General features: G+C 47.9%; 3 protein-coding genes across 8 annotated transcripts in view; 1 reads left to right on the forward strand and 2 right to left on the reverse strand.

Annotated features, from left to right (window-relative positions):
• The window catches only part of SLC47A1 (solute carrier family 47 member 1), a 27,722-nt gene extending 20,184 nt beyond the window's left edge, over positions 1–7,538 (reverse strand). The window contains exon 1 of the mRNA XM_072978593.2: positions 7,515–7,538. The gene's annotated coding sequence lies outside the window, so the exon portion shown is untranslated. The remainder of the gene's footprint in view (positions 1–7,514) is intronic.
• Positions 1–8,269, forward strand: part of LOC110087411 (multidrug and toxin extrusion protein 2) — a 10,499-nt gene extending 2,230 nt beyond the window's left edge. For 2 of the 3 annotated variants that reach the window (XM_072978596.2, XM_072978594.2), the window contains exons 4-17: positions 85–233; positions 560–602; positions 704–748; positions 934–1,031; positions 1,484–1,581; positions 1,916–2,029; positions 3,342–3,409; positions 3,959–4,067; positions 4,557–4,632; positions 5,600–5,669; positions 5,975–6,107; positions 6,517–6,611; positions 7,323–7,410; positions 7,563–8,269. In XM_072978596.2, the coding sequence (XP_072834697.2) occupies positions 85–233; positions 560–602; positions 704–748; positions 934–1,031; positions 1,484–1,581; positions 1,916–2,029; positions 3,342–3,409; positions 3,959–4,067; positions 4,557–4,632; positions 5,600–5,669; positions 5,975–6,107; positions 6,517–6,611; positions 7,323–7,410; positions 7,563–7,774 (1,398 nt within the window). In that variant the 3' untranslated portion in view covers positions 7,775–8,269. The remainder of the gene's footprint in view (positions 1–84; positions 234–559; positions 603–703; positions 749–933; positions 1,032–1,483; positions 1,582–1,915; positions 2,030–3,341; positions 3,410–3,958; positions 4,068–4,556; positions 4,633–5,599; positions 5,670–5,974; positions 6,108–6,516; positions 6,612–7,322; positions 7,411–7,562) is intronic. The other variant, XM_072978595.2, reaches the window with a different exon arrangement.
• On the reverse strand, positions 8,239–23,828 carry LOC110087384 (aldehyde dehydrogenase family 3 member A2). Of its 4 annotated transcripts, none has more exons than XM_020809048.3 (13): positions 23,703–23,828; positions 18,680–18,751; positions 16,130–16,304; positions 15,484–15,715; positions 15,180–15,265; positions 14,538–14,746; positions 13,936–14,053; positions 13,512–13,653; positions 12,957–13,123; positions 12,249–12,348; positions 11,029–11,264; positions 10,282–10,387; positions 8,239–9,180 (listed from the first exon to the last, which is right to left on the reverse strand). In XM_020809048.3, exons 3-12 carry the CDS (start codon positions 16,289–16,291, stop codon positions 10,307–10,309), a joined length of 1,533 nt encoding a protein of 510 aa, XP_020664707.3. In that variant the 5' UTR covers positions 16,292–16,304; positions 18,680–18,751; positions 23,703–23,828; the 3' UTR covers positions 8,239–9,180; positions 10,282–10,306. The 4 variants fall into 4 exon arrangements, with proteins under 4 accessions (XP_020664707.3, XP_020664706.3, XP_020664709.3 ...); XM_020809047.3 differs by lacking the exon at positions 23,703–23,828 and adding an exon at positions 19,510–19,650; XM_020809050.3 differs by lacking the exons at positions 10,282–10,387; positions 23,703–23,828 and adding an exon at positions 19,510–19,650 and having other exon boundaries at positions 11,098–11,264.
• Between the last annotated feature and the right edge of the window lie 1,145 nt (positions 23,829–24,973).

Below are 24,973 nucleotides of genomic sequence, written 5' to 3' on the forward strand. Positions count from 1 at the left end.
CCGGCTGGGGATGCAGGGCTCTGAAGCCCAAAAATCTAGACATGTATGATCTTAGTGCTGGGGGAATGGGTCTTCTTTCCCCAGACATATGGCGGGAAGAACATGAAGCGCGTGGGCGTCATCTTACAGCGAGGGATCCTTATCCTCCTGCTTTTCTGCTTTCCATGCTGGGCGGTCTTCATCAACACTGAGCAACTCCTACTTCTCATCCGACAGGACCCAGATGTCTCCAGGTTGGTGTAGGAGAGCGAGAGGCAGCATTATCACTCTGTCACAAGCGCATTACGACCGATTGTTTCTCTAAGATATAGAGAGAGTTCATAACCAGTACCCAAGTTGACTTGTTTTCCTCTGCCCTCCTCTTATGCTTTCCTTTTGTGCTGTGTCTTTTTCATAGTCAAAACCTTAGATATTGAAAAGGATGAGACCCAAAGCTTTTCTATTTAAAGAGAGGTTATGACAAGTTCTGGAAAGGACAAGCCTGGAGCCAATAACTTAGGGATCCAAGTTTTTTTTATGTGGGGTTTATTTTCCTACCAGTCTCTCTCTCTTCCTTTAGGCTTACACAAGTGTATGTCATGATCTTCATCCCAGCACTTCCTGTAAGTCTCTGCTGCTGCTGTTGTTGGTAATGGAACCTATAGAATTGCTTACAATCTGCACTTGTTGAACTAATTACCCCTTCTCCCCGCCACTTCCGCAGGCAGCATTTATTTATCAAGTAGAGACCAGGTATCTACAGAATCAAGTAAGTAACTATTTTACTTCAGCATTTTCCAGCCATTTTTAAAGATGAGTCAACAAGGACGTGCTAGTCCAATGGCTAAAACACGGTGGGGGGGGGGGACCTTGTGGACTACAACTTCCATGATCCACCTGTAAATCCACTGGCTGCAGTTGTCTCACCCCAAATATATATATATTTTATTTCAGAGAATCATCTGGCCAGAGGTTCTTTGTGGTATTGCCGGCAACATCGTCAACCTGGTTGCGAACTACGTCTTTCTCTACGAGCTTGACATGGGAGTTACGTAAGGAATTAGGCTGAGCGAGAAGATCCCTATTTTGAGAGAGCAGGCTCTCCCTCTTCCCCTTGGGACTATGGGAAGTTTAGAAGAAATGTTATTTATTTATTTTCATTTCAAAATGGGGGGGGGGAATCTTGGGAGTTGTAGTCTAATCGGGCCCCTTAGTCCACAACCGTACAACCCCGATAATGGTGCAGGGGAGATCTATTTGCTTTCTGTTTCCCTGCAATGAATAATTCTAATTTATCAGAAGCCTGCAGCGTGGTAAGAGGGTTAGAACGACAAAGCCCAGGCTCCCCAGCTGCCGGGGGAATGGCTCTCGTCCAAAAACAGAACCAAAACCCACCGACCCACCCTTCACACATCAGCCCGCCTGTAAATGTTGGAATATAAACTTTCCCCTTGTCCTTCGAAGGAGAGGATGCTTTTCAATTTTCCCTCGACTCCTCTCCTAGGGGTTCAGCGTGGGCCAACACCATCGCTCAATACTCGCAAGCGATCGCTCTCTTTCTCTACATTCGATGGAAGAAGCTCCACGTGGAGACTTGGGGAGGTACGGGTGTGTGTGTGTGTATGAATTTAATTTAATTTTTAAATTCATTCCAATATATTTTAATTTAATATTTAATTTTTAATTCATTTCAATTTATTTTATTTTAATTTATTTTTAATGTAATTTATTTTTTAACTCATTTCAATATATTTTATTTCATTTTAATTTAATTTAAATTTTCATGTCACATAACGTAATGCAACTTTAAAGCGCCCCCCCTTTTCTCCACTGAGGACCCCTCCGTTATTTGAGACTTCCATTTCCGACGGACTGGTCACCCTTTGATATATATATATTTTCCCTCCCCTCTGTTTTGTCTCACTGCCCTCCCCAGGCTGGTCTATTGAATGCCTCCAAGAATGGGACGTCTTTATGTCCTTAGCAGTGCCCAGCATGCTGATGACGTGTATTGAATGGTGGACCTTCGAGATCGGAAGCTTTCTGATAGGTCTGCTGGGGAAAGGGGAGGAGTCTTGGGAGATGGGTGGAGCCAGTGGCCGGGCCACGCCTACTTCAGCATGGCCGTAAATGGAACTGTTTACATTTAAGTTACGTCTCATTCCTTTTTCTTGTACTGAAGACAAAACAAGGTAATTATACCGCTCAGAGTGGTATAATTATACCAGATGGGCGGGATATAAATCAAATAAATAAATAAAATAAATAAAACATCAGAGTTGGCACTTAATGAGGGACAATGTAATTCCCTGTGTAGTGTAACTGTAGTTTGTTGTTTTTATAACTTTCACAGCTGAAGTACCATTTAGTTACTTCTAAGTTACTTTTGCATAAGAGAAGTGGATGGCAGTATGAATAGCCCATAGTTCAACGTTTGTTGGTGTTAAGGTTACCATGAGGCAGGCAGGATAAGAGCGTGTTTTCCACCATGAGCTCCTGGCTAGTTGCAGTCAGCACCTTTCCTTCAAAGTAACTAAAATGTAACTATTTTAGTTACCTTTAGGAAACAAGGAACGAAGCAATTACTTTTCAAAACATCAACATAACAACAAAAAACCTACAATCGTTCCATGCTTTTGACGGCTGAAACAGTAACTGGAAATGAATTACTTTTTACAAGTAATGTCTAAGCTCTGTTTTGTTTGCATGCATTTTCATACAGGTAGGTAAAAGGCTGGCCCTCAAAATGTTGTGGGACTACAATGTCCATCATCCCCTACTACTGGCTATGCTGGCAAGGGCCGCTAAGGGGGCTGCAGCCCCATAGCCTCTGAAAGTCACCCACACCCCGCTTTAAGACATGAGTTGGGCCATACTGAATTTATAAATTAAATGTTCTAACTTTGTCATTAACGGAGGCATAAATAAATTAAATCCCCAGGGCAGGGAAGCTACTGGAAGCATTTCATCCTCTTTCACATTAAATTCATCGTTGTTTCTAGCATTTGTTAAGGTAAATTACATGCTCTTATATTAGAGCAGGAAAAAACATTCTGCTTATTCTTTAATGTAAAAAGTTATTTTTCACTGTTTTTTTTACATAGATGCATAATTTCGAATCACAGATTTTTGTTGTTGTTTTGTTTTGTTAAAAGAGGGTTGGAGGATGGTGAGGGTTTCTCAAAAATCAAAAAGATAAGGGGAAGAAAGCAGGATGCCAGAAAATGTAGGAACCCTGTTTTCAAAAGGGGAAGATGTGCCAGCATGTGGATCAAACAACCATTCAAGAAGCCTTACTCTTGAGGAGCGCACACAAAGCATGAGATCCATGCTTCTGACCTCGCCCCTTCCCATTTTCCCAGGCCTGCTCAGCGTCCTTGATCTCTCGGCTCAGTCCATAATTTACGAAGTTGCCACGGTCGTTTACATGGTGAGAACCCCTCTTATAGATCTCCTCACCACCATATATTTTGGGGGGGGGGTGTTCCAGATTCAGGATCCATCCACGGCGTAAGCCATTCCAGACATCTCCTGGGGCGGTGGGCTATTTTGAGGAACCTGCTCTTCAAAATACAAAAGGACCCACATATTCATAAGGGATTGGTTCCAATCTCCCATGAATTATGAAAACTGCAGATAATACTCAACACTCGACATAGCATGATAAAAGAAAAAAAATCCTGAAATATGCATTTTCACCATGTATTACCAGAACTGGGTACTAGAGGGAGCCAGAGACTACAGGAACACATAGAATGGTCTCTGTCTCCCTCTAGTGGCCAGTTCTGGTAAATACATAGGCAAAAATACATATTTCTAGTTTTTTTCTTTTAATATTAATATTTTCAGATCAGTGAAACTGTGGATGCTGATCTCGTAGATACAGGGGTCCTACTGTATTTGTGAACCCCCCTCCCTAAATCCCCCATAATTTGGGATCGCCACTAACCTTTCTAACCCCCCCCCCCCCCATTTCCAGATTCCGTTTGGGATCGGGGCCGCCGTCAGCGTCCAGGTTGGGAACGCTTTGGGAGCCGGAAACATAGAAGAAGCCAGAAATTCATCAGTGGTCTCCATGCTGTGTACAGGTAAGCCTCTTGTTTTGTCTTGGGGCAAGTCCAGCAAAAAGCATCACAACATCAAAAAGAAAGAAAGAAAGAAAGAAAGAAAGAAAGAAAGAAAGAAAGAAAGAAAGAAAGAACATAGTGGGCCAGCCCTACCATTGTGGAAAGTAAGGCTGTTCTCTCTGTCAGCAAATATTGGGAGGTGGCACCAAAATAAAAGTTTAAAAATTCTATATTTTTTTGGGTGGGTGGGTGGGGGGCTTGTGGAGCTCAATATTTTGAGTAAATTAGCCTGAGACTCTCAAGATCTTGGCTCGTTAGTTATCCAGCGAATTTCACGGCTCGGTGGGAAATTTAGGCCCCGCTCTCTAACCACTGTGCCGTCCTGCTTCTTTCCCCACAGAGCTGGCCCACCAGGGAAGTTCCTGGACATTTCCCCCTTGTAAAAACATCTGGTTCCCCGTTCCATTATCTGCTTCAACCCGTCTCTCTCTCTCTCTTTTAATTCTCCAGTGTTTTTTTTCCTTTTGATGAGCATGGTCTTGACCCCAACGAAAGATGTTCTGGCTTATGTATTTACCAGCGACAAGTGAGTGAAGGGACCCCCCTCCCCCCGAGCAAGCTTTTGGGTCATTCCTAAATCCTTCAGACAGAAAGAGAAAGGGCGGGGGGGGGGGGAGAAACATCGGCCGTCCCATTAGCAAAGCAAACGAGGCCTCTTCTGGTCCTTAGCAATAGCTAAGCTCGGCAGTACACCTGAGTGTTGCCCATTCAACTACAACGCACTTTTCAATCCGTCGGTAGAAAGATGGAAACCACGATGGGCTTTCTCCGTGGTTTGGCTCTGACCTCACCACTAGGCTTCTCTGTCCCGCCTACGGGGGGGTATTATGGGGGAATCCACTCCGGAAGCCAGACCTCCTTCCCAACGTGAACCCCTCGAACTCGGGAGCTGTCTCACGCACCACTGAACTTTCCCAGTGACCTCCTAGTAACTGGATCTCCTGAAGGCCGGAGGGGGTGGCAAGAGACCTGCTTAAACAAGGGGGCAACCCCTATTAGCAAAATATGAATGAATATAGCTGTCACTTTGTTCTAACCTAGAAATGACCCCCGGACGCCCCCTCCAAATAAAATAAGAATTTAGAAAATCAGACACGGAGGTGATTTGCACGCCCAGTTCTGCTTTTACATTTACTGTATTTTATTTTAGGATTTCCTCCCCCCCCCAAGGCTCCGTTAACCCCCTTTCCCACTAGAAATGTTCTCTCTGGAGGCTTCAAAGGGTGGAGAAATTAAATCCGGGGATTTTTCTTTTGCATGGGGGAGCATCACAACGGCCCCCCCCTCAAAAACAGCTTTTTTGGGTGTGTGTGTGCTTACTTTGCTTTTGATGGCTGTCCTCTCACTAAGGGCAAGGCGACAGGATCATGATGAGTTTGAGGGATGTCTGTGCGTATTCCGTGACACCCCCCCAAACAGACTGGAGATTCACTTCGGCTTCCAGAACCTTCCTTGATATAACTCCTCTCCCCCACCCTTATTTCTCTAAACAGAGAGGTGATCGCACTGGTTTCCTGGGTAATGCCCGTCTACATTTCCTTCCACTTATTCGAAGCCCTTTCCGTGAGTAAAATCCCCCCCCCCAATTTGCTCTTGCAACCGGGCGCCCGTCCTCTCTTCGCCAAAGGCCCAGAATCGAAGTTATTTCAGATGTTGGGAAATTTAGGGACTTTGACCGACCATGCCCCAAGTTCCTCCCACCCGGCCATGCCAATATTTACATTCTCTCTTGGTGACCGTCTGAAAAGCTTGGGGGCACATTTCGTTCTGGCCAAGCTCCCCCTGAAACGGAACCACGTGCTGTCAGAAGAGATTTGCGTCAAACCGGGTGCCCCCCCCGTAACGCCTCCCTCTTCTCTCTTCCACAGGCCACCACCAGCGGTGTCTTGCGGGGCACGGGGAAGCAAAAGCTGGGGGCCATCTTCAACGCCATCGGCTACTACATCATCGGCTTACCCGTGGGCGTCGTGCTGCTTTTTGTGGCCAAAATTGGACTGATAGGTGCCAGGGATTCGCGTCTTATCTTCTCTAGATCTATGGGCAGACTGGTACTCTCCTTCCTCTTCCTTCAAGCTCCCTTCTTCCTTGTTGTTAGGGGAAAAAATCAGAACTGCAAGGAGAACCTTTTTCCATACTTGGAAGTTAGCTTTGGGGGGGGGGGGCTTCCGTGTCTAAGTTAAGACCCTTTCCTCCTGCTCTATCTATGGAAGGACTGACTTCATGTAAAGTAAGCTTTCTCTTTTTAATCTTAATGGTTGCTAATATTTGTTGAGTTTGCAGATAAGCAAACATCACAAGATCTGCTTGCTGCAGGATTCTGTCCTCAAGCGAGCTTGGAGGGCGAATCCTGCTCTCCCTAGGGGAGAGGCTCAGTTTCCATGGCTTAACACTTCCCTCTTTCCTCCCTCAGGCCTCTGGGTGGGAATGATCATCTGCGCCTTGATCTCCTGCACCTGCTCCATCATCTACATTGTCCAAATGAACTGGAAGCAAGTTGCGGAAGAGGTAAAGGAAGCTTCTTCGCCTTCAGCCAGGGCTGGGGGGGGGGGGGGGGGAGAACGCCGCTAGAGATCCCTCATTTCCCAGAACCGACCCAACCGATTTTGCTGCCTGAGGGCCAAAGTCCGGATCGGAACGGGGACGCTGGGCCTGCCTGATGTTCTGAGACTACAGCTCCCATGTTCTCCTCATCAAGGACCCAGGTTTTAAGATTAATGAAATTGTTGGGCGTAAGAAATAAGGTATTTTAGGTCTCCCCTCCATGGAAGTGGATTAACAAGCATATTTTAAGCCTATCTTGACAACCCATCCATTTCAGACCACTTCTGTTGAGCTGGTATCCTACATTTAGAACGATTTCTATTTTTAATATATATATTTTTAAATTTAACATCATCACACATTTTTTTAAAAAATCTAAAAAAAAACCAAACACCAGTAACATATACATGGATATGTTGAATCTCTAACTATTTATTTACCAACCGAGCTGGTTTTCAACCACTGAAATTCACCTAGCGTGCACCCTGGTTTGCAAGCTGCTTCAAATGGGCTTTTTAAAAAAATATTGTAATAGGATATTGGCATTTTAAAGCTTATTTATATCACTGGATGCAAAACTCTAATTAAAAATGGGTTCTGTTTGTCTCAGCTAAACAATTCAACTTGAGTGCATCACGCACAGACTGGTTTCAATCTTTCCCCCCTTTTTTTTAGGCTCAGCACCGTGCAGGATTGACCCAGAGGCCACCGCTGGAGGATTCAAACTCGGTTCCCGACCCCGCCAAGACAGCACCTTCCTTCGGTAGGGAACGCGGGTGTCACGATCGGACGCCTCTCGCGAGGAAAGTTATTTTTCCCAACCAAAGGGTCTTTTTTTCCGAGAGCCTCCATCCTTTATCTGCTTACCTCTTGCCGCACAAGGGCTGAGTTCGAATTCTTCTCCCCTGTGCGCAGCAGGATCGAGGGCGGACGGCCAGAATGGCGTGGTGCTCCTCAGCTTCTCTGGGGCCGACGGGACGACCTTCCAGGCCGAGAGCGGGCAGGGGACGACCACCGTCAGCAAGATCCTGACGACCAAGCAGCTGATTGTCCGGAGGGGGCTGGCTGCCGGGGCGGCCGTCGGCATCCTGGCGGTGGGGGTCCTGATCCGGCTCTTCACGGTTTAAGGGACAGGTGGGTTCGGGGACAGCCAAAAACAACAACACAACAACACTCCGGCGCGATCTGAAGCCAGATGCTAGGATACACACAACTATGTCTTGTTTCTAAAGTCAGCTGACGGTCAATGATGAGACTCGAACCCAGGACTCTGGAAGTGTGCAAGCCAGAAGTGGTTCGAAACAGCTCCAAGCCCTTGTTTGTTAAACAGAGAATGTGTTCCTCCAAAAGAGAAATTGTTCTACAGACCTTTCAAAACTTAATTTTTGAGGACTACAAACCTCAAAACCCCCCAAGCTAGCATGACCAGGGGCATGGGGTTTATGGGAGCTGTAGTCCAAAGCCGGAAACACTTCAAAGCCCTAATTGTCCATCTCAATTTTTATATTCAACGGAACTATAAAGACCCATCAAAACGGACAGCGGAAGTCACTAAAAGCCAGAAGCAATAAGGCCGAATCGGGAATCTCTGTGTTAGGCCAATAAAATCTTTTATTTCAGTCGTGGATTAATATTGTTTAATTTTTCGACACCCAGGAGTTTTAGTACATATGTTTGAGAATATCTTTATTTTAGGAATACACAATTTTAAAATATAAAATTATCTAGTGATTTTTTTAGTAATAGTTTTACATATACATTAGTTTATGATGTGTACCATATTTATTGCTTTCAAAAAGAGAAACTTACTGGCTTGGGGTGGGGACAGGAAATATGATGTGAGCCCCATCTTTTAACTTTTTTAAAAATTAACACCCCTGCAACGGTGCAGGAGGCGTTTTGGAGGTGAAGCCGCAGTTCGAAGCCGAGTTGTTTCCAACGTAACACGGTTAACTCTAACCATGGTTTGTTACCACAAGAGGTCACAACAAACCACCATTACATTACGAGACTGCAGGACTGGTAGCAGAGATGCATTGGTGGTGGAGGAGAAGTTACTTTTGAAGACTACAATGTCCAGATCCCCTTACATCAAGGACAGGGAAGGGGCAGCCCCTCAGATATTGGTGGACTACAACTCCCATCACCAGGCTAGAGCTTCAACCCAAGGATATCTGGAGGATCACCATCTTCCCCATTCTTGTGTCACATTGTGCTTTAGTGTGAGACCGAAACCTACCAAATGGCACATCCTGCACAGCCCCATTTCTACTAACCTTGATTTATCTGCTGCCTACGTTTTCGATGAGGCAGAAACATGCCACTGGTTCTCATTAAGGATTCTTCTGCTATTAGCTGCTGGGTTTTTACCCCCAACTAACCTAGGTTTTTTTTCAGTGCATGGAGATGCTCTTAAGAAGACCATTGGAAAAAAGTTTAAGACACATATTAAATCAACCCAATCACCGTTCCTCTAAAATTAGCATGTTCCATTTATGGTGGCCGGTGAACCTTCGATTCAGATAATTCCAAGCTAAAAACAAAACAAAAGAAAAATTATGGAACAAGGTTACTTTTATCAGCAGCATGAGCTTGTGATTTTTTTTCATCTGTAATTTCAGTACTGCAAGTACGAACACAGACTAAGGATCCAGAAGCTGCCTAGTTAAAATAAGTCCATGGCCTGCACTACTAACTTTCGTCACAAGGTGGCAGACACTCATTACCTAGGAGAGAGGCAACGTAATCCTTCCGATGATTACATAGTTCTGTTCATAATGAAGGGAAAACAAACATCAGAGGCAACGGTCAGTACAGGGCAGGGCAGATTTGTTTTTATCACGGGGGGGGTGTCTTTAGGCTCTCTTGGGGCCCCCGAACTCTTCGAAGTTTAGACGGAGAAAGAGAAATAGAGGGACTGCCTAGAAAGGGGAGCAGAAAAGAGAGTGAGGTGAGGGAAAAGCTAAGGAGAAAGAAAAAAATGGCAGGGGGGACAAAAAGAGGAAAACGCACCAGGGTATCCCTGCCCGTCTTCAAAAATTCAGAAAAGCAGTAAGGAAAGTTAGGGTGGATTTTAAACCAGGCAACAGATGTCTACCCACAACAAACATTAGCAAGATGGAACGGCCATACGTGCATCCTTTCGGTATTAGCAAAGTGAGCTAAAGCTGACCGAAGGAAGACTTTCTTCTCTCCTACAAGGGCCAGATCCACCAAAGTTGAATATCTGGTGGCTTCAGAGCAGGTGAAATGAAAAACCCTTCTTCCCACAGCACTGATTTTAACTGCGGAACTCACTGCCACTAGATGTGACAGCCAACCACATGGGGTGCTTTAAATGAAGAAGGGGGGGAAATCGTGAACGGGAAATCGTGAACAGTTCCTAGCAGCTTATATATGACCTCCAGCACCAGAAGCAGTCTACCGGTGACCCTACGCAGCAAGGTGGCGTTGCGCTCACATCCTGCCTATTCTCCAACAGGGGACTTTGGTTCTACTGTGGAAGCAGGGTGTTGGCCCGGCCTACCTCGCAGGGTTGGTGGAAGAATAAAGGGGGGGCAAGGTTGGGAACCGTGTGTGAGGATAAAGCGCATGCAGGGAAAGACGGAAAAGGAGAGACAAGGCGGGCTCCTACCTCCTCGTTCTGAAGAGGGATCTTATCAGCTCCTAGTGAGCCACCCAATATTCTGTGTTCCCCAAAGAGCCAGGAGGGTCTCGGCCCTTATTAGAGCCGGGCGGTTCTAGGAAGAACCAAAAAAAGGGGGGGGGGGAGAGAAAATGTGAAATGTACAGCCTACTCCTGCTACGCTCGTATTGATGTGACTCTTTTCCTGTGATATTCAGCCCTTGCCATGAGATGCTCAGCCACAGGCAAAAGGAGGGGAAATCAAAAATGATGGATGGGCCCCAATTCCCCACCCATCAGTCTCCACGGGCATAGGATGATGCCACCCCCATCCCCAAAACGCCTCATCTCATGGCAACCCCGGTTGAAACACTTTCTGGATCCTTTCCCGCTCAGACCTCTCTCCGCGGACCGTGCGGAAAAGCAGAGCTCAGAGAGGTTTCGGGCGTGGACTACATCTCCCAGCATGCTGGCTGGAGGGAGGGGCGGATGGGGAGTCGTGGTGCAAGCCAGCCGCTTTCCGATGGCTTTGGCTGATGAAGGAAAGGGGACGTCAGGAAGGGGGGGGAAAAACACCCTCGCTTCTATCGCCGATCCCCGATTGGGGGCCAAGAGAACGCCGACGATAATTTTAAAGATTCCCACCAACGTCTCCGGCCACCGACGAAGAGGGAGGGGAAATCCCAGATACTTAAGCAGCTACGAGGGCCCTCTCGCCACCCTGGCCCACAGCCAAGACCTTCGGACGCGGCTCACCTTGGCCACGAAGGCCACCAGCACGCCCAGCAGGGCGAGGAGCACGAGGCCGCACTTGTGTTTGTTCACCTTCATCAGGACGAAGGTCTTCATCCAGTCCACCTTCTTCTGGCTGGCCGGCGGGTAGCGGAGCTTGTTGACCGACTCCATGCCCAGGGGCCGGAGAAGGCAGGAGCGGCGGTGGGAGAAGGTCTCGAAGGTGTGGCGGCCGTGATAGGCCCCGATGCCGCTGTTCCCTGTGGAACGACAGGACACAAGGGTTTAGCCAAGGCTGGGTCGAGCGGATCGGACTTTAGAGAAGCAAACCAGGAAGCCGGAGCGAGATGCTGGGTACTCAAGAGTTACAATACCAAAACTATAATAGATAAGCAATCCGTTTCATTATTGTTATGATTTAGTCACTGAAACAACGGGGTAAAACCTAACCGCAAATTCCAAATACAGTAGAATCAGGAAATTAACAGGTCTGGAAGTTCCACGGAGTCAATGGTTCTACTCTATTGAGGACTAGTAGCTTAGCATCAGCCCACTATGCCCAACTAGGTATAATTGGAGCAAAGCCAAGTTTTAGCTTATTAAACAAATCATAAGAAGAGAGTTTGGGTATTAGTAAGACAGGAGGCAGAAGCTGGAGAAAAGGTTTAGGCCCCCCCCCAAAAAAAACAGGTTGCTAGCCCTCAAGAATATAAAATAGTTATTATTCTTTTATTGTTGTGCCAACAATGTCCTAATAAGGAGGACGAAGAGTGAGCCACGCAGCCTTCAGAATGATGGGTCGCATGGTCCAAAAACCCAACTACAACTCCCATCCTCTCAGGCCATGGGCCAGTGCTGACTGAGGACGATGGGAGGTGGAGTCCCACAAGCTCAGAGGTTCCTCGTCAACTCCTCCAAATACCCACTGGGTTCACAGTTATGTTGATGTTGTATTTATTTTAACACTGTTTAAACCATTTTAAGAACGGTTCCAAAGTCCGGCTGGACTTTGCCCCATCGTCTTCGGATAAAGAACTTCACATACATTTTTTTTCCTTCTACGTCATCTTTGTGTCATTCTTACAACAGCCGTATAAGGTAGGCTGTAGCAGAAGGCCCGCTCCTGAAGAAAGGATTTCGAACAGACATCCTCCCCACTTGGGATGTCTTACTCCAAGGGAACCCTCGTGAAATCTGGAAAAAAAAACCAGCCCGGCTCTTTCCCTGGGAGCCACGAAACTCACCCACGCCTCCAAACGGCAATCCGGGGACGCTGTAATGCATCAGGACATCGTTGGCCGTCACCCCCCCGCTGGATGTCTCCGCGATCATTTTCTTGATGATCTAAGTCAGAAAGGAAGATAAGTCCAGAAAATCGGCTCAACCGATGGATGAACCAACCTCGCTCTCCGGCAAGGCAGGAATAAAACAGACAAGCGAGTTGGTGCTCAGTTACGTTACTTTATTTTGGGGGTCTGGCAAGCAACACCGGCCAAGCCCCAAATGGCCTCAAGATGTCTAGAATTAGCCTTCCCCCCCCCCCCCGAATATAACATTCCTGTCCTAAACAATAGGAGGCGATCCTTCTAGGGCCGGGGTTAGGACAAAGTGGAGTGAATGCGGTAGAAAAGGTTTTCCTTACTACGGCCCAGATCCCAAAAATTAAATGCAGACTCTTCTACTGACCAGAGAGGCCAAAGGAGGCACCTTGGTTCTTAAACACTGGGAATGAAATAATTTACAGGAGGGCCCTCTTATCCGTGGGCTCAGGATCCACTGATTTGCTTATCCAGGAGAAAACAAGCGTGAAACTGTGTTATGAATGAGACGCCGTTAACACCAATGGCTAGGATGTGCACGTCCCACTTCTATTAATCCATGATTCTACGGAGATCTGATCCAGGGTGGCACACCCAGTCCTGTAAAACGGGGGGGGGGGGGGGAACGCTTACCTTCTTGTCTCGCGCAAAGACGTAAAGAGCCAGGGGCTTCTCCCGCCTGTTGATGAACTGGATGGCTTCGTCCAGGCTGTTCACGGGGACGATAGGGAGGATGGGCCCAAAGATTTCCTCCTGCATGACCTTGGCATTTGGACTGACATCCGTGAGGACCGTGGGAGCTTGGAGGGGGAAGAATGGAGAGAGAGGAGAATCAAGGAGGTGAAGGACAAGACAACGACGAGAACTGTGCAGGAGAAAATCTAAACGTGTTTCATTATTTGCTGTTGATTTGTTTACAACTGTACGTAATGCAGTGTTTTTATTCTTTCTCCTGCAAAGACCATTGAGTGAGTGACTGAGACCTTAAGTGCCAATTAAAAAGAAAGGGGATCCCTCATCCAGCGGCAGAAATCGACATTCTATTTTGTCCTCTCCTAAATCAGCCCCCTCTCCTCCCCCAAAACATCAACTCAAAACCACCAGAGTGATCCAGCCATTTAAAATAGGGTGCCTTTTTTTACTGTCCACAAAAGATCAGACCCAACCCCACTTCGGCCACAGATCTACCGATATAGCGCTCGGTTTCATCGGCTTCTCCCCCAAGAGCGATTTTCTGCCCTTCCAAGAGGCCCAGGACTCTTTTAAAGTGCCGCTGGTTCACGATCCTTTCGTAGTCCGGAGATTTCTTGACATCGTCCCCGTAGAAGTCCTGAAAAAGAAGAATCAGAGTGAGATAGACATCATGCCATCGAAGCCAAAGGGGAATCTTATTTATTAAGGGGCACAGATCTTCTTGGGCCTTCAAAATAGTGAATGATGGGCCGTCTGTCCTCCCATTCCAGCCCTGCGGAGTCCAGCCAATGGCAGGCCCCCTCAAAGGAGGAGCAGGTCTTTTGTCAGGTTAACGGTTCCTCAATGCCCATTCTAGATCAAGCCGTCCATAAAGACTTGGCATGAAAACAGGAACACCTTCGCCTGCTTCCACTCTCACCTTGAGTGCCTTCTTTATCCGCTCCACGATTTCATTTTGAACGGACGGGTGGCACAGCACATAGTCGGGAGCGATGCAGGTCTGCCCACAGTTCATGTATTTGCCCCAGGTTATACGTCTGAAAAGGTCAGGAAGAGAGAAGAGATTGGTTTACTGGAAAGGATTTTTTTGTCCTTCTCGATTCCAGAGGAGGATTCCCGGACCAGCTTCAAGGTACCAGAAAGAAGAAAATCACCAGCTGCAGGCTTAAAATCTAAAAAAGAGGAGAGCAGAGGAAAAAAAGACAGAGGAGGGAAGAGGGGGAAAAAAGGAACTGTTTTTCAATATGCCGTCTGCAGCGGTCCTCTTTCCTACGTCGTCTTTATCTGGCGACGGATAATGGGAGCAGGAATCCAAACACAACAGCAGAGCCTCAATTTTCTGTCTGTGTTTAAAATCAAGGGGGGACAAGGCAGAAAACCACAAAACGCAACTGGGTGACCCGTACAGTGGATGTGTGTGTGTGTGTCACACCGTATTGTTTTTACCCGTCTTCTAAAGGTCAGCCATGAAAGCCCAAATCGAACTCCCCGGTGTTCTGCGACGTTCGCCCGGCGTCTTACCGGCAGGCGACTTCCAGGTCGCAGTCTTTGTCGATGTAACAGGGGCTCTTTCCTCCAAGCTCCAGCGTCACCGGCGTCAGGTGCTTCGCCGCGGCCTCCATAACGATCCGGCCCACCGCAGAGTTGCCGGTGTAGAGGATGTGGTCAAAGTGCTGCTTGAGCAGCTCTGTGGTCTCCGGGACGCCCCCGGTGATGACCGGGTAGAGCTCCTGGGCAATCAAGAGAGACCCGTGTGTGAGAGAGAGATACAGAGAACGGAAGCTGACGGTCTCAGCTCTGAAACGTCCCAACTCCTGTTCTGTTTCGCCCTTCCCATGGCCTCCAGATCGATTTAATTAGTTCCTTTCCTAGCCTGCATTTCTGCTAGCAGAATAACAACAACAACAATAATATAACAATCTTAGAACGGCAGAGCTGGAAGGGGCCCCCCAAGGATCATCCAGTCCAGCCCCAGTCAAGGAGGCCCAGTGGGGGGGGGAATCGAATTCTCAACCTCTGCCTCCGCAGCCAGATCGCTGAACCCCTGAGCAGGCCCAGCAGTTAACCCAGTAAAGCCAAGGTGGGCTACTGGGCACCCAACTGGGAGAGGCAGGGAATGGATTCAGGGCCGCTTCCAAAGATCCTGTTCTACTGGATCTTTACCTTGTCCAGATACTCGGGGATCAAGTCCTGCAGCAGCTTGGCGGTGTGTTCGCTGACCTCCGAGGGCTTGATCACGACGGCGTTCCCTGAAAAACGCAGGAGGGAGAGAGAGATCGCCACCAACAAGCCAACCTTGCCAAGTCGAGCGAAGGAGGGTGGGGGTAGGCACTAGAGGCACCCCCCCCCGGTGGGGGGCACTGCAGGCACAACCCGTTTCTATTTAGGATAACTTTGACGTCCACGGACAACGTTGGCCTTGGACTACGACACCCATCGCCCCCCGGCCGGCCCACCCACCCCTTACCTGCCGCAATGGCCCCGATCAGGGGCTGGATGATGAGGATGAAGGGGTAGTTCCACGCTCCGATGATCAAGACCACGCCGAAGGGCTCCCGGTGGACGTAGGCCTCGTCGCCCAGGGTCATGACGGTCTTCGGGATGCGCTCGGGGGCCGCCCACGTGGGGAGGCTCTCCACAGTGTCCGTGATCTCGGCCAGCACGTTCATGATCTCGTAGCTGAAGCTGCTGTACTGGTTCTGCGGGCAGAGCAAGGAGGAGAGCACGGGCGTTTAGCCTTCACAGCCACAGCTTTATGGCGAGCGCCAGGGCGGATCGCCTCAAAGGCCCTTAGGAAGGCGGGCGTCCTGGCCCCACCGCTGCAAAACTCACAACCGGCTTGCCGTGGTGCACAAGCCGCTCAAGGAAAAGCCCAGGCCGCAGATTTTCCGAGGGACCGTTCTGGGAGAAAGCTTCGGCTTAAGGATTTCCCAGAAGGATCCCTCGGAGGGAAGGGAAAGAGGGTATCCCGTTTTCCCAGGGACACCCCCAGATTTCCCAGGGACCCGACCCAGCAAAAGCCACAGGTCTGAGCAGGCAACGTTCCGGCCACCACATTCCAGAATCTGCATCAATGCCTAGCTTAAAAAAAAGTAAAACAGAAAGAGGCCGACCTTGTTGAGATCTTTCCTGAGGGCAGATTTAATATCCTCCTCCCTCTCCTGCACCATCCTCTTCAGGGCTTTCAGCTGCTGGATCCGGAAAGCCAAGGGGCGCGTCTTGCCCGTGTCGAAAGCCGCCCGGGCCTGATCCACGGTCTTCTTGATGTGCTCCATGGCTCCTCAAAGGCTGCAGCACCACGTAAAGCAAAAAGCAAAGCTTACAGACCAGCCCCACCGTGAACCTTGAGCCGGCTCCCTGGGATTGAATCCAGGTTGCCAGCAGAGTTTGGACTGCGTTTAACGACTGCCCCACGAGGCTCGATCAACGAGTCTTAGAGCGGTCGTCAATAAACCCAACGTCCCTGCCTCGTTCTGGCCTTTTCAACCCTGGCCCCACAGTGTGCGTATGTGTTGTTTAAGTTGCTCTTCATTCATTCCCTAACCGTAACCAGTCTTGAGTAAAAGCAAGAGGGAAAGCCCCAGGATCGTAACTTCCCAGGGACCCAGATGAACGGCGGACCTCGGCCTTACATTTTGGAAGGGATCCCACCAGGTTTTTGCCTGGGGCGCTTCGGAGAATCAACAATCCTCTCCCCAAGGGTGCAGCTGTGTGGGGTGGGGGGCATACAGTTGCAATTCAATCCCTCCACCCCACGGAGTCTTGTGTTCTTAAGCACTGGTGGCGATACGGTTCCAAGGGGCACACCCTGATTCTAGTTCGAACCGGTTTTCCAGGCCACCTTCAAGCCCAGAAAAAGATAAGATATTTGAAACCTTTCACCAGGTAAAGCTTGATAAACAAGGTTTTCGCTCTTGGCTGTTCGTAGGCATACATTCAGCTGCAATCCTTTGGGGATGCCCCGGGGGAAGGACGCCTGCCAAACGGGAGGATTAGGGAAATGGAATTGGCTTAGTTCGCATATATTTATTGGTAGCTTTCGATGCAATATTCAGAGCAGTCTCTTAGAACCAATGTCTGGGGTGGGGCGCTGGAAGTACCCACCCCCCCGGGGCGATCTGATTCCCCCTTCGACAGCGAGATCAGACAAGGAGGCGCCGGCCGTTCGAGCCAAAAAGCCCTCCCTCAGCGTCACACGACACTCTTCGACAAAGCTCCGTGGAGCCCTGCACGCCGTTCAATTCGAAGCTTAAATCCATTCGGTCGTCCCAGTTTGGAGCAGAGCTCCTGAATCTGCCCCTGAGGATCAAGCCGACCTTTGTGTAAAGCCCAACCCGCTCAATGGGTCTACTCTCTTTTAGGGTCACCAGCTGCTTTGAGACACTAAATCTGTAACTGGTTTTGAATCCCCTGTCATAAAGCCGATCGCCCCAACCTCTCCTCCAGCTTCTAAAGGTCCTATTTCTTTATTTTTAAATTTTACATACTATCCCACTCGTGCCGTTACTGGCAAGCTGAAAGAGATATTAATAAACACAAACAAACCAATAAAAATTAAGAGAATTACGAAACCTAGCCACTGCACCCTAAACGAGGAGGACGACGAACATGCTCAGAAGTTGTTCTGACCCTCTTAATCGGCTGACCCTCTTTCTACCGCCAGGTCTTCCCACCCAGTTGTGTATTTTACCCCACCCCTGAGATGGGGGGGCATTCAAGGATGGGGTGTGTGTTCCTGGACTACAATTCCCAGGATGTGGGCTTCGGGGATTCTGGGCCCTTAGACTCCAAAATGTAACTTTTCCAAGGTCTGGTTTGGGTTTTTTTTTTTAACCAGCTACAGCAAAGTAAGTTAAATCTTAAGCTTTGACCGGAGATAGAAGAGCAAGCCGGAACTCCCCTCCCCTCTTTTTATAACCAGGACATCAGTGCATCTGCACACTCCCGATGGCCAGCACCATCATCATCACTGTGAAGGATCTGTGGCCTATCTCTTGCTCCCCCCCCCCAAATCTGTGGCCCACCTTCAGCTCATGCAAGGACGCGCCAACTGCTCTCCACGCTTCCAGTCGGCACCTCCGACGGCAAGAAAAAGGCAGTTTTTCTCTCCCGCGGCCCAGGCCGGGGACTGGGAGGGAGGCCTCTGGGATTAGAACTCGCCACAGCTGCAACCGGCAGCTCTTCCCTCCGACGCAACACCATTTCCCAAACCTGCTCTGCAAGAACTGGAAAATTTTCCTTCCCACAAGCTCAGGCCTAGCTTGGCTTGAATTATACGCCCACCCGGGGGTGCGACTCGGCAACATCCTGCATGAAATGCCCCATTAAAAATCTTAGAATTCTTGGTGGCCACCAGATATTTAATTTCCCAGCCAACCTTTGGAGGCTTCCTATCTTCCAACACCTTTGGGGCAGAACCACACACGGCACATGGCCATTGCCTTGTGAGGCTCCATACTCATCCCGCTGCTCTGGTTAGGAGTTCCCTTCAGCCACAGGAAGGAGAGTGTTAAGATTTGAGTTGCTTTTACTTACTGTACAAGAGGGAACAATCGGCAGGATCAGGTTGATTGCTATTATTTTCTCAACAGGGAATGACATGTTTTGCCTGTCAAAACTGTACCACAGCCTTCCCCACCCCTCCTGCCCATGCTAGTACTTACCTGTGGTTAATCCGTTAATCCAGCCTTCCAGTCTTGGGGGTGCCAAGGCGTATAAGAATAAAACGACTCCGCCTGCAAACAGAAAAAAAAAACAGGCAGGGTGGCCAGAGAGTGTGAATATAGGCTCACAAACACACTGAGATTTGCAGGAGTTGAAAAAGGCTCCCAAAGGGAGACATCGCACCCAAAACTTTGGGAGGATGATGACTGAATTGAGCAGGGGGTTGGACTTGATGGCCTTACAGGCAGACCCCTTCCAACTCCGGGATTCTATGGATGGGTCCAGAAAGCACAGAACAGAAGCTAAAGAGGGAAATGATGATGATGATGATGGGGTGACAGAATGGAGCGTCCAGGTAAAGGACATGGCTGGCATGCTGGCACGGAATGGAATATTCAACTACGTGGTGCGGATTTCACACCCAGGTAACAATAATGCGCCACCACCTGCGGCCCTCTAATTCTGCTCGGGTGCCAGGCAGAAATCTCACCGATCTACGCCAGCAAATGCTTTTCAGCATTGACCGGACAGGCCGAAATAAAACTGGGGCGGTTTTGCTCCTCTATGCCACCTCCTTGCCAGAAAGACCTTCAGAACAGGCAGAAACTCAACAGGGAGAGCTGCCCCCCTCCCCCAAATACCACCCCAGGTCCTCAAAAGCCCTGAAGCCCCTGCAAACCAGGCAGAAATCCAACTGGCACAGCTTCCCCCTTTAGATGCTGACTCCCAGCTTAGGAAAAAGCTGCACCTGATGAATTCCTGCCTGCATTTCTTCATCAGCTCTCCTAACCTCTCTTTTTGAGCCCCCCAAACCCGTATTTCCACTTACGCGTCCCGTCTGAACGGCGCCACCACCCACCCGCGCGTCTCTCCAGTCTTTTCCTCAAACCACTTCCAGTCACGTGACCAGCCAGAGCCGTTCTTTCCGGTCCCGGGAAAGCCCCGCCTCTCCCGGGCACGTGGCTTTGTTGTGATCCCGCGGGCCCCGCCCCTTCTCTGGCCCCGCCCCTCTATGAATATTCAAATCCGCACAGCGGATTTTTTTAAAAAAACCGCAAATCGTGCCAGAAATAATTCTCATTTAAACATTCAGGGCTTGGATCTGAAGAAGGGAAAAAATATGTTCACTTTTTTTAAAAAATCGAGTTAAATTAAATTATAATTAATGGCGATTAAACTGAAAAACAAATCAAATTACAATGGATTACAATTAAAGTTTTAAAAAAAACATTAAATTGCAATTAAGTGCGATTAAATGGGAAAGGAGACGTTCAATGGCCAGCAGAGGCCCGATCAAGGCATGCCTACTCATGGGTAGGTCCTCATGACTGCCCTGGGGGCTTACTCGTAAGTAAATACGCACAGGAAACCACTCTTTTGAGGCCAGTTTGACCAGAGACTTCCTTGGGAGTAAATCCCACGGGTTGCCAAATTGAAGTTTGGCCACTGGGGAGATTATCCTGTGCTGGTTAGGAGTCACGACAAAACACAATAAAAATCGTTTTAAAAGTCAAATCATGTATGGGATTTTTGGTGTCAAGCAGCGATCCTGTACCCTGACTTTGATTGGTTAAGTTTGATTTAAGGCAATGATCCAGGGGAAAAGAAGAGGCAGTAGGAAAAGAGGAAGACTTAATGTGAGATGGATTGACATGATACAGGAACCCACAACATTTGAGATGGCAAAACCTGAAGAGGAGTGTCGAAAACCCAACCTTGGGGGGGGGGGAGAATTCGCTGATTAACATGCTCTACATTGGAAGTAATTTGGTTACACCTAATGACTACAACAGCCCCTGGATTTCCCGCCTCCAATTCAACACTGTAACCACTATCTCACACTGCCTCTCTTGGGAGCAACTTGGCAGGAAGCTCCATGGATCTGGATTTATTCGTTCAATGTGCCTCGGCCTTCTCACCCCCCCTTCAAAAACCAGGCCCCCGAGGTGCCTGGCAGAGAAGCCGAGATCAAATCTCAAAATCTGATTTAAATCACCGAGTGGCTGCCAGTGCAAACCCAGAGGGAGGAATGTTGTTTGTTCAGTGGGGATTTTAATTCTTAAAAAAAAAAAAAAACACGCTGTCAATTCAGATACCTCCTAGACTAGAGGCAAAATTCACATTTTTCCTCCCTTGCTCTTTTTTTTTCCACTTCTACACCAATGCACTCTCCTGGGGGGAAAAGGATGATATGATACGGGTAAATTTCGCACCCAGCCCTAGTCTTGAAAAACAGGTGAACTATTAGGTAGATATCTAGCAGGGACATCTTTTACAGCTGAATGGCAAACATCTCGCAGGGGAAATTTTTTACTACAGAGATCTGGTGCTCTTTTGGACTACAACACCCAGAATCCCCAGCCAATGGGGTCCGGGGACTGTTTTCCATGTTCCGTTTCATGCCCGGCTTAAGGGAATTTTGCATTTAGGGAACCAATCCAGCTTCCTTCACCCACTGGGGTAAAAGCAAAATGCAGCCCTCCATGTCATAGAGGACTACAACACCCAGTATCCTGCGCCGTGAGTTACGCTCGCCGGGGCAGATGGGGTTTGCACTCCGGCAACATCTGGAGGACTGTGCTTGACCCCCCCTCCCCTCCGCCTCCGCCTTAAGGCAGGCAGGTTCAAAAGAGGGGAACAGACGGGCTGAGCCAGATGGTTTGTTCATTGTTCCAAGCGAATAATTGCAATCCGAAAGCGTTCCAACGTGTGTGTGTTTTCATAAACTTATTCCGCACACATATTTCCTCAATTAATGCAGGCTGCTTCGTTTGTTTATTCAGTATGTTCTTGTTTCCATGGGTGAACAGAATAATCAAGGGCCTTAATTCTTAAAGAGATCTGGCCTGCCTCCGTTTTGTCATTTCTGCCCATTTCTGTTCAGGTCTAAAAACCACTTAATCATCTTTCTGGCCATTCCGGGCATCCACAAAGCTCTTCTCCAGCACCGCATTTCTAATTAATCCATTTTTCCCCCCTGTCAGCTTTCTTCACTGTCCATCTTTCACACCCATACATGGTGACTGGAAATACAAGAGTGTGGATTATCTTGATTTTGGTCTCCAACAACACACCCTTACACTTGATAATCTTTTCAAAGTCCTTCACTGCCGCTGTTCTGAGTCTCCGCCTTCCGATTTCTTGGCTGAAGTCTCCATCTGGAAGGACAATCGAACCAAGGAATACAAAACCTGTCACTACAGTGTTTCAATTTCTTCACAGTCGACATTAAAATCGTGTAGTTCTGTAGTCATGAGTTATGCCTTTTTAATTTTCAGCTGCAATCCTGCTTTGTAACTTTCTTCTTTCACTTTCCTTAAAAGTCATTTCTAGTCATTGCTGCTTTCCTTAGTGATTTATTTCTTCCTAGTGCTTCCAGAGCAGCTTTCACTTCAGTTTCTAGAACTGCAGGTTCATCATCACACGATTCCTCTTCAAAGGAGTCTGACATCCTTTTATCTCTTCTGTATATTTGTTCATTTCCATTTCTATTCTACCTCATTAGTGTTGCCACTCTCTGGGCAGTTTACAATATAGTATGCAATAAATACACTATAGAATAAATATTAAAAAATATTGGTATTTGGTATACTGTTTAAACCTTCTCTTTATTTTCTCCTAGTCACAGTGTGCTTCCCTGTTGGTCATTCAGAATTCCTAATCTAGGCTTCCATTTCCCTTTGATATCTTGGATCTTCTGGAAAATATCTTGTTTTTCCCTTTTACTGTTCTTCTCTGTTTCTTTGTCCTAGTTATTTAGTTATCTTTGCCTCTAGCTGGCAGTCACTGAAAAACTGCATTTGGGGTTCTGACTCTACTTCTGTCATGTTTTACTTTTGCTTCTCATTTGTCCTTTGAAATTTTAAAAATTTCTTCTGTCATCCATCTAGGCTTTTATTTTCTTTTTACTACAGGAATGGTCTTTTTTTCATTTTCCCGTAATCCTATTTCTGGTTTCAACCCACCGGTTTCACAGTCAATTGAGTTTGATAATGCAAATCTGTTCCTTATGTGGGACTTTAAAATCAATGTTGATTAGATTATATTTTGGCATTAGGATTCTTTTAGGGTTCTTTTACAGCTTTACTCCCATGTTGGATATAAACAGTTCACGAACAATACCACAAACTGCTTCTGGTCTTGTTTTGGCAGAGAGAATTGAGCTTCTCTGTCGACTGCTTCCGATTATGCAGTCTATTTGATTTCGGAACTGACCATATGGCAACGTCCACGTGTATAGCCATCTGCTTGGTTGCTTGAAGCATCTATTTTTTGATAAACAACAGCATTGGCTTCACCGAACCCCACGAGACATTCTCCTGCCTCGTTTCTTCCCCTCAGGCCAAATTTTCCAGCAACATTTGGTTCTACTTTCTTCCCTAATTTTGCGTTCCAGTCACTTATAATTATAATAATGTCTTGTTTTTTCTGGGAAACAAAGGTCCCCCTGAAAGTCTGAACAGGAGGCTTCTTAAAGGCACCTTAAAGCTTACTGTTGTGATACAGCATTCATTTTTCCTGGATCGCAGCCCGTTCTTTTGAATGCACAAATACGTTTGCTCCTTATTCTTCTCGTCCCGAGCAGATGGACCGGTTTCCGGAAAGACGAATCAAAACATCTCAGGAGCCGAGGCGGAGATTTTGGGTCTTCTCTCCTCTTTTTTTTTAACGAGATCCAGAGCTTCGTTTGGCCTGCTTCCACCAAAGTTACCCGTGCAAAATCTTTCGATCCAGGGCGTAAGTGCTTAAATCACAGACTGAGCACAGAAAAATTGGGGATTTTTTCGGGGGGTGGGGAGGATCAACCACAGATCTTCGAAAAGTCGAGGTTTCCCTGAGGGGGTCTGCTCTTTCTCACACACATACATACACACTTATAAACAACTTTGCCCACAAAATGCCACTCTCTAATGCTAAAAACATGCAATGCCTTTCCCTTTCTCTGCATGCTTAAACTAATTTGTTTAGGGGGGATATCTTAAGTGCAAACTAAGCCAAGGAAGGGGGGGGCATGGATTTTACCTGCTCGCCTGCAGCAGCTCTCCGGTCGCCCAGGGTGGACTTTGGACAACAAACGTGTTTTTCTCTGCCCTTCGGAGCCAGCCTGTCTCCCACCGCACGGAATCTGGATCCGAGCCCAGGACCTGACAACGAGAAAGGTGCCATATTCTCATTGCAAGCATGCGCAGCTTAAAAATAAGGAAACGCACACAGACGCACCCACACCCAGGACACAGAGAGACCAAAGCAGAACTCGGAAAGCGAGCTCTGTAAGGCCTGCCCGGGGGTGGTGGGGTTTAGGGTGATGTTTGTGCCCCCAGTTTAGTAAATCTTTTTTTCCCTTCCAAATAACGAATAATAACTCCAGGGTGAATCGGTGCCACAGTACTCACAACGACCCTGCCATGTAGGCCAGGCAAAAGAGAAGAAAAATAACACAACAGGTGGGCTGGGACTTTCAAGGTTTGCAAAACAACCGCTTGTAGTTGTTGTTATTCTTAAAATACCACGCATAGTCCATCAGAACTATAAAAACCATTGACTGGTATTTATCTAGCAAATACACATTTTGACCAAAAAAACCCTTAAATATCTCTCAAATATCCATGTAGTATAAATTGCTGTTCCTAATATTGCTGCTATTTGTAGCTCTGATGATGTGATTTCTAGTCTTGGAGGCTACCGGCTGCCTCTCTCTCCTTCCTCGTTTGCTTCCTTCCCACACAGAATTTGGAAAAGTTACCTGTTTTTGGACTACAATGCCCAGAATCCTCCTGCCCCCAAAGATGGCTTTTGTCGGGAGTTCAATTCCCCCACTCGGGCCTCACGGACAGGGGCTGGACTCCGTGACCCCTAGGAATCCCTTTCAGCTCTGCTGTTCTAAGAGGATGATGATGGTGCTTAATTTTCACAGAGGGGCTTGCACCCCAAAATACAAAGCACCAACCGAACCCTGCAACTTTATATGGTGTTTCTGGATCGGTCAAGCCCGGGATCCGCGCCAGAGCAGGGCCCCACCTCCGCCGTGCCATGAATCCCATTTCCCACCCACCCACCCCCGTCGTTTGGCGGCCGGAGGGACCAGGAACTGCAGGGTTGGGGCTGCGGGCCAAGACCACGGATTTGGCCGCCTGAGGCCAAGAGGCCCTAACCCTCCCTTGCATTCCAGGAGGGGGAAAAAGCCGATCCTCCTCCTCGGAGCAACAGAGGGACCCTGATTTCCTAAGGAGACGGGAGCCCCAAACAGACTCCGAACGGCTGGATCCGTCTGTAAGGGGTGGTAAAGAGGATGT

Source organism: Pogona vitticeps, chromosome 7 (assembly GCF_051106095.1).
Source record: "Pogona vitticeps strain Pit_001003342236 chromosome 7, PviZW2.1, whole genome shotgun sequence".
Classification (NCBI taxonomy): domain Eukaryota; kingdom Metazoa; phylum Chordata; class Lepidosauria; order Squamata; family Agamidae; genus Pogona; species Pogona vitticeps.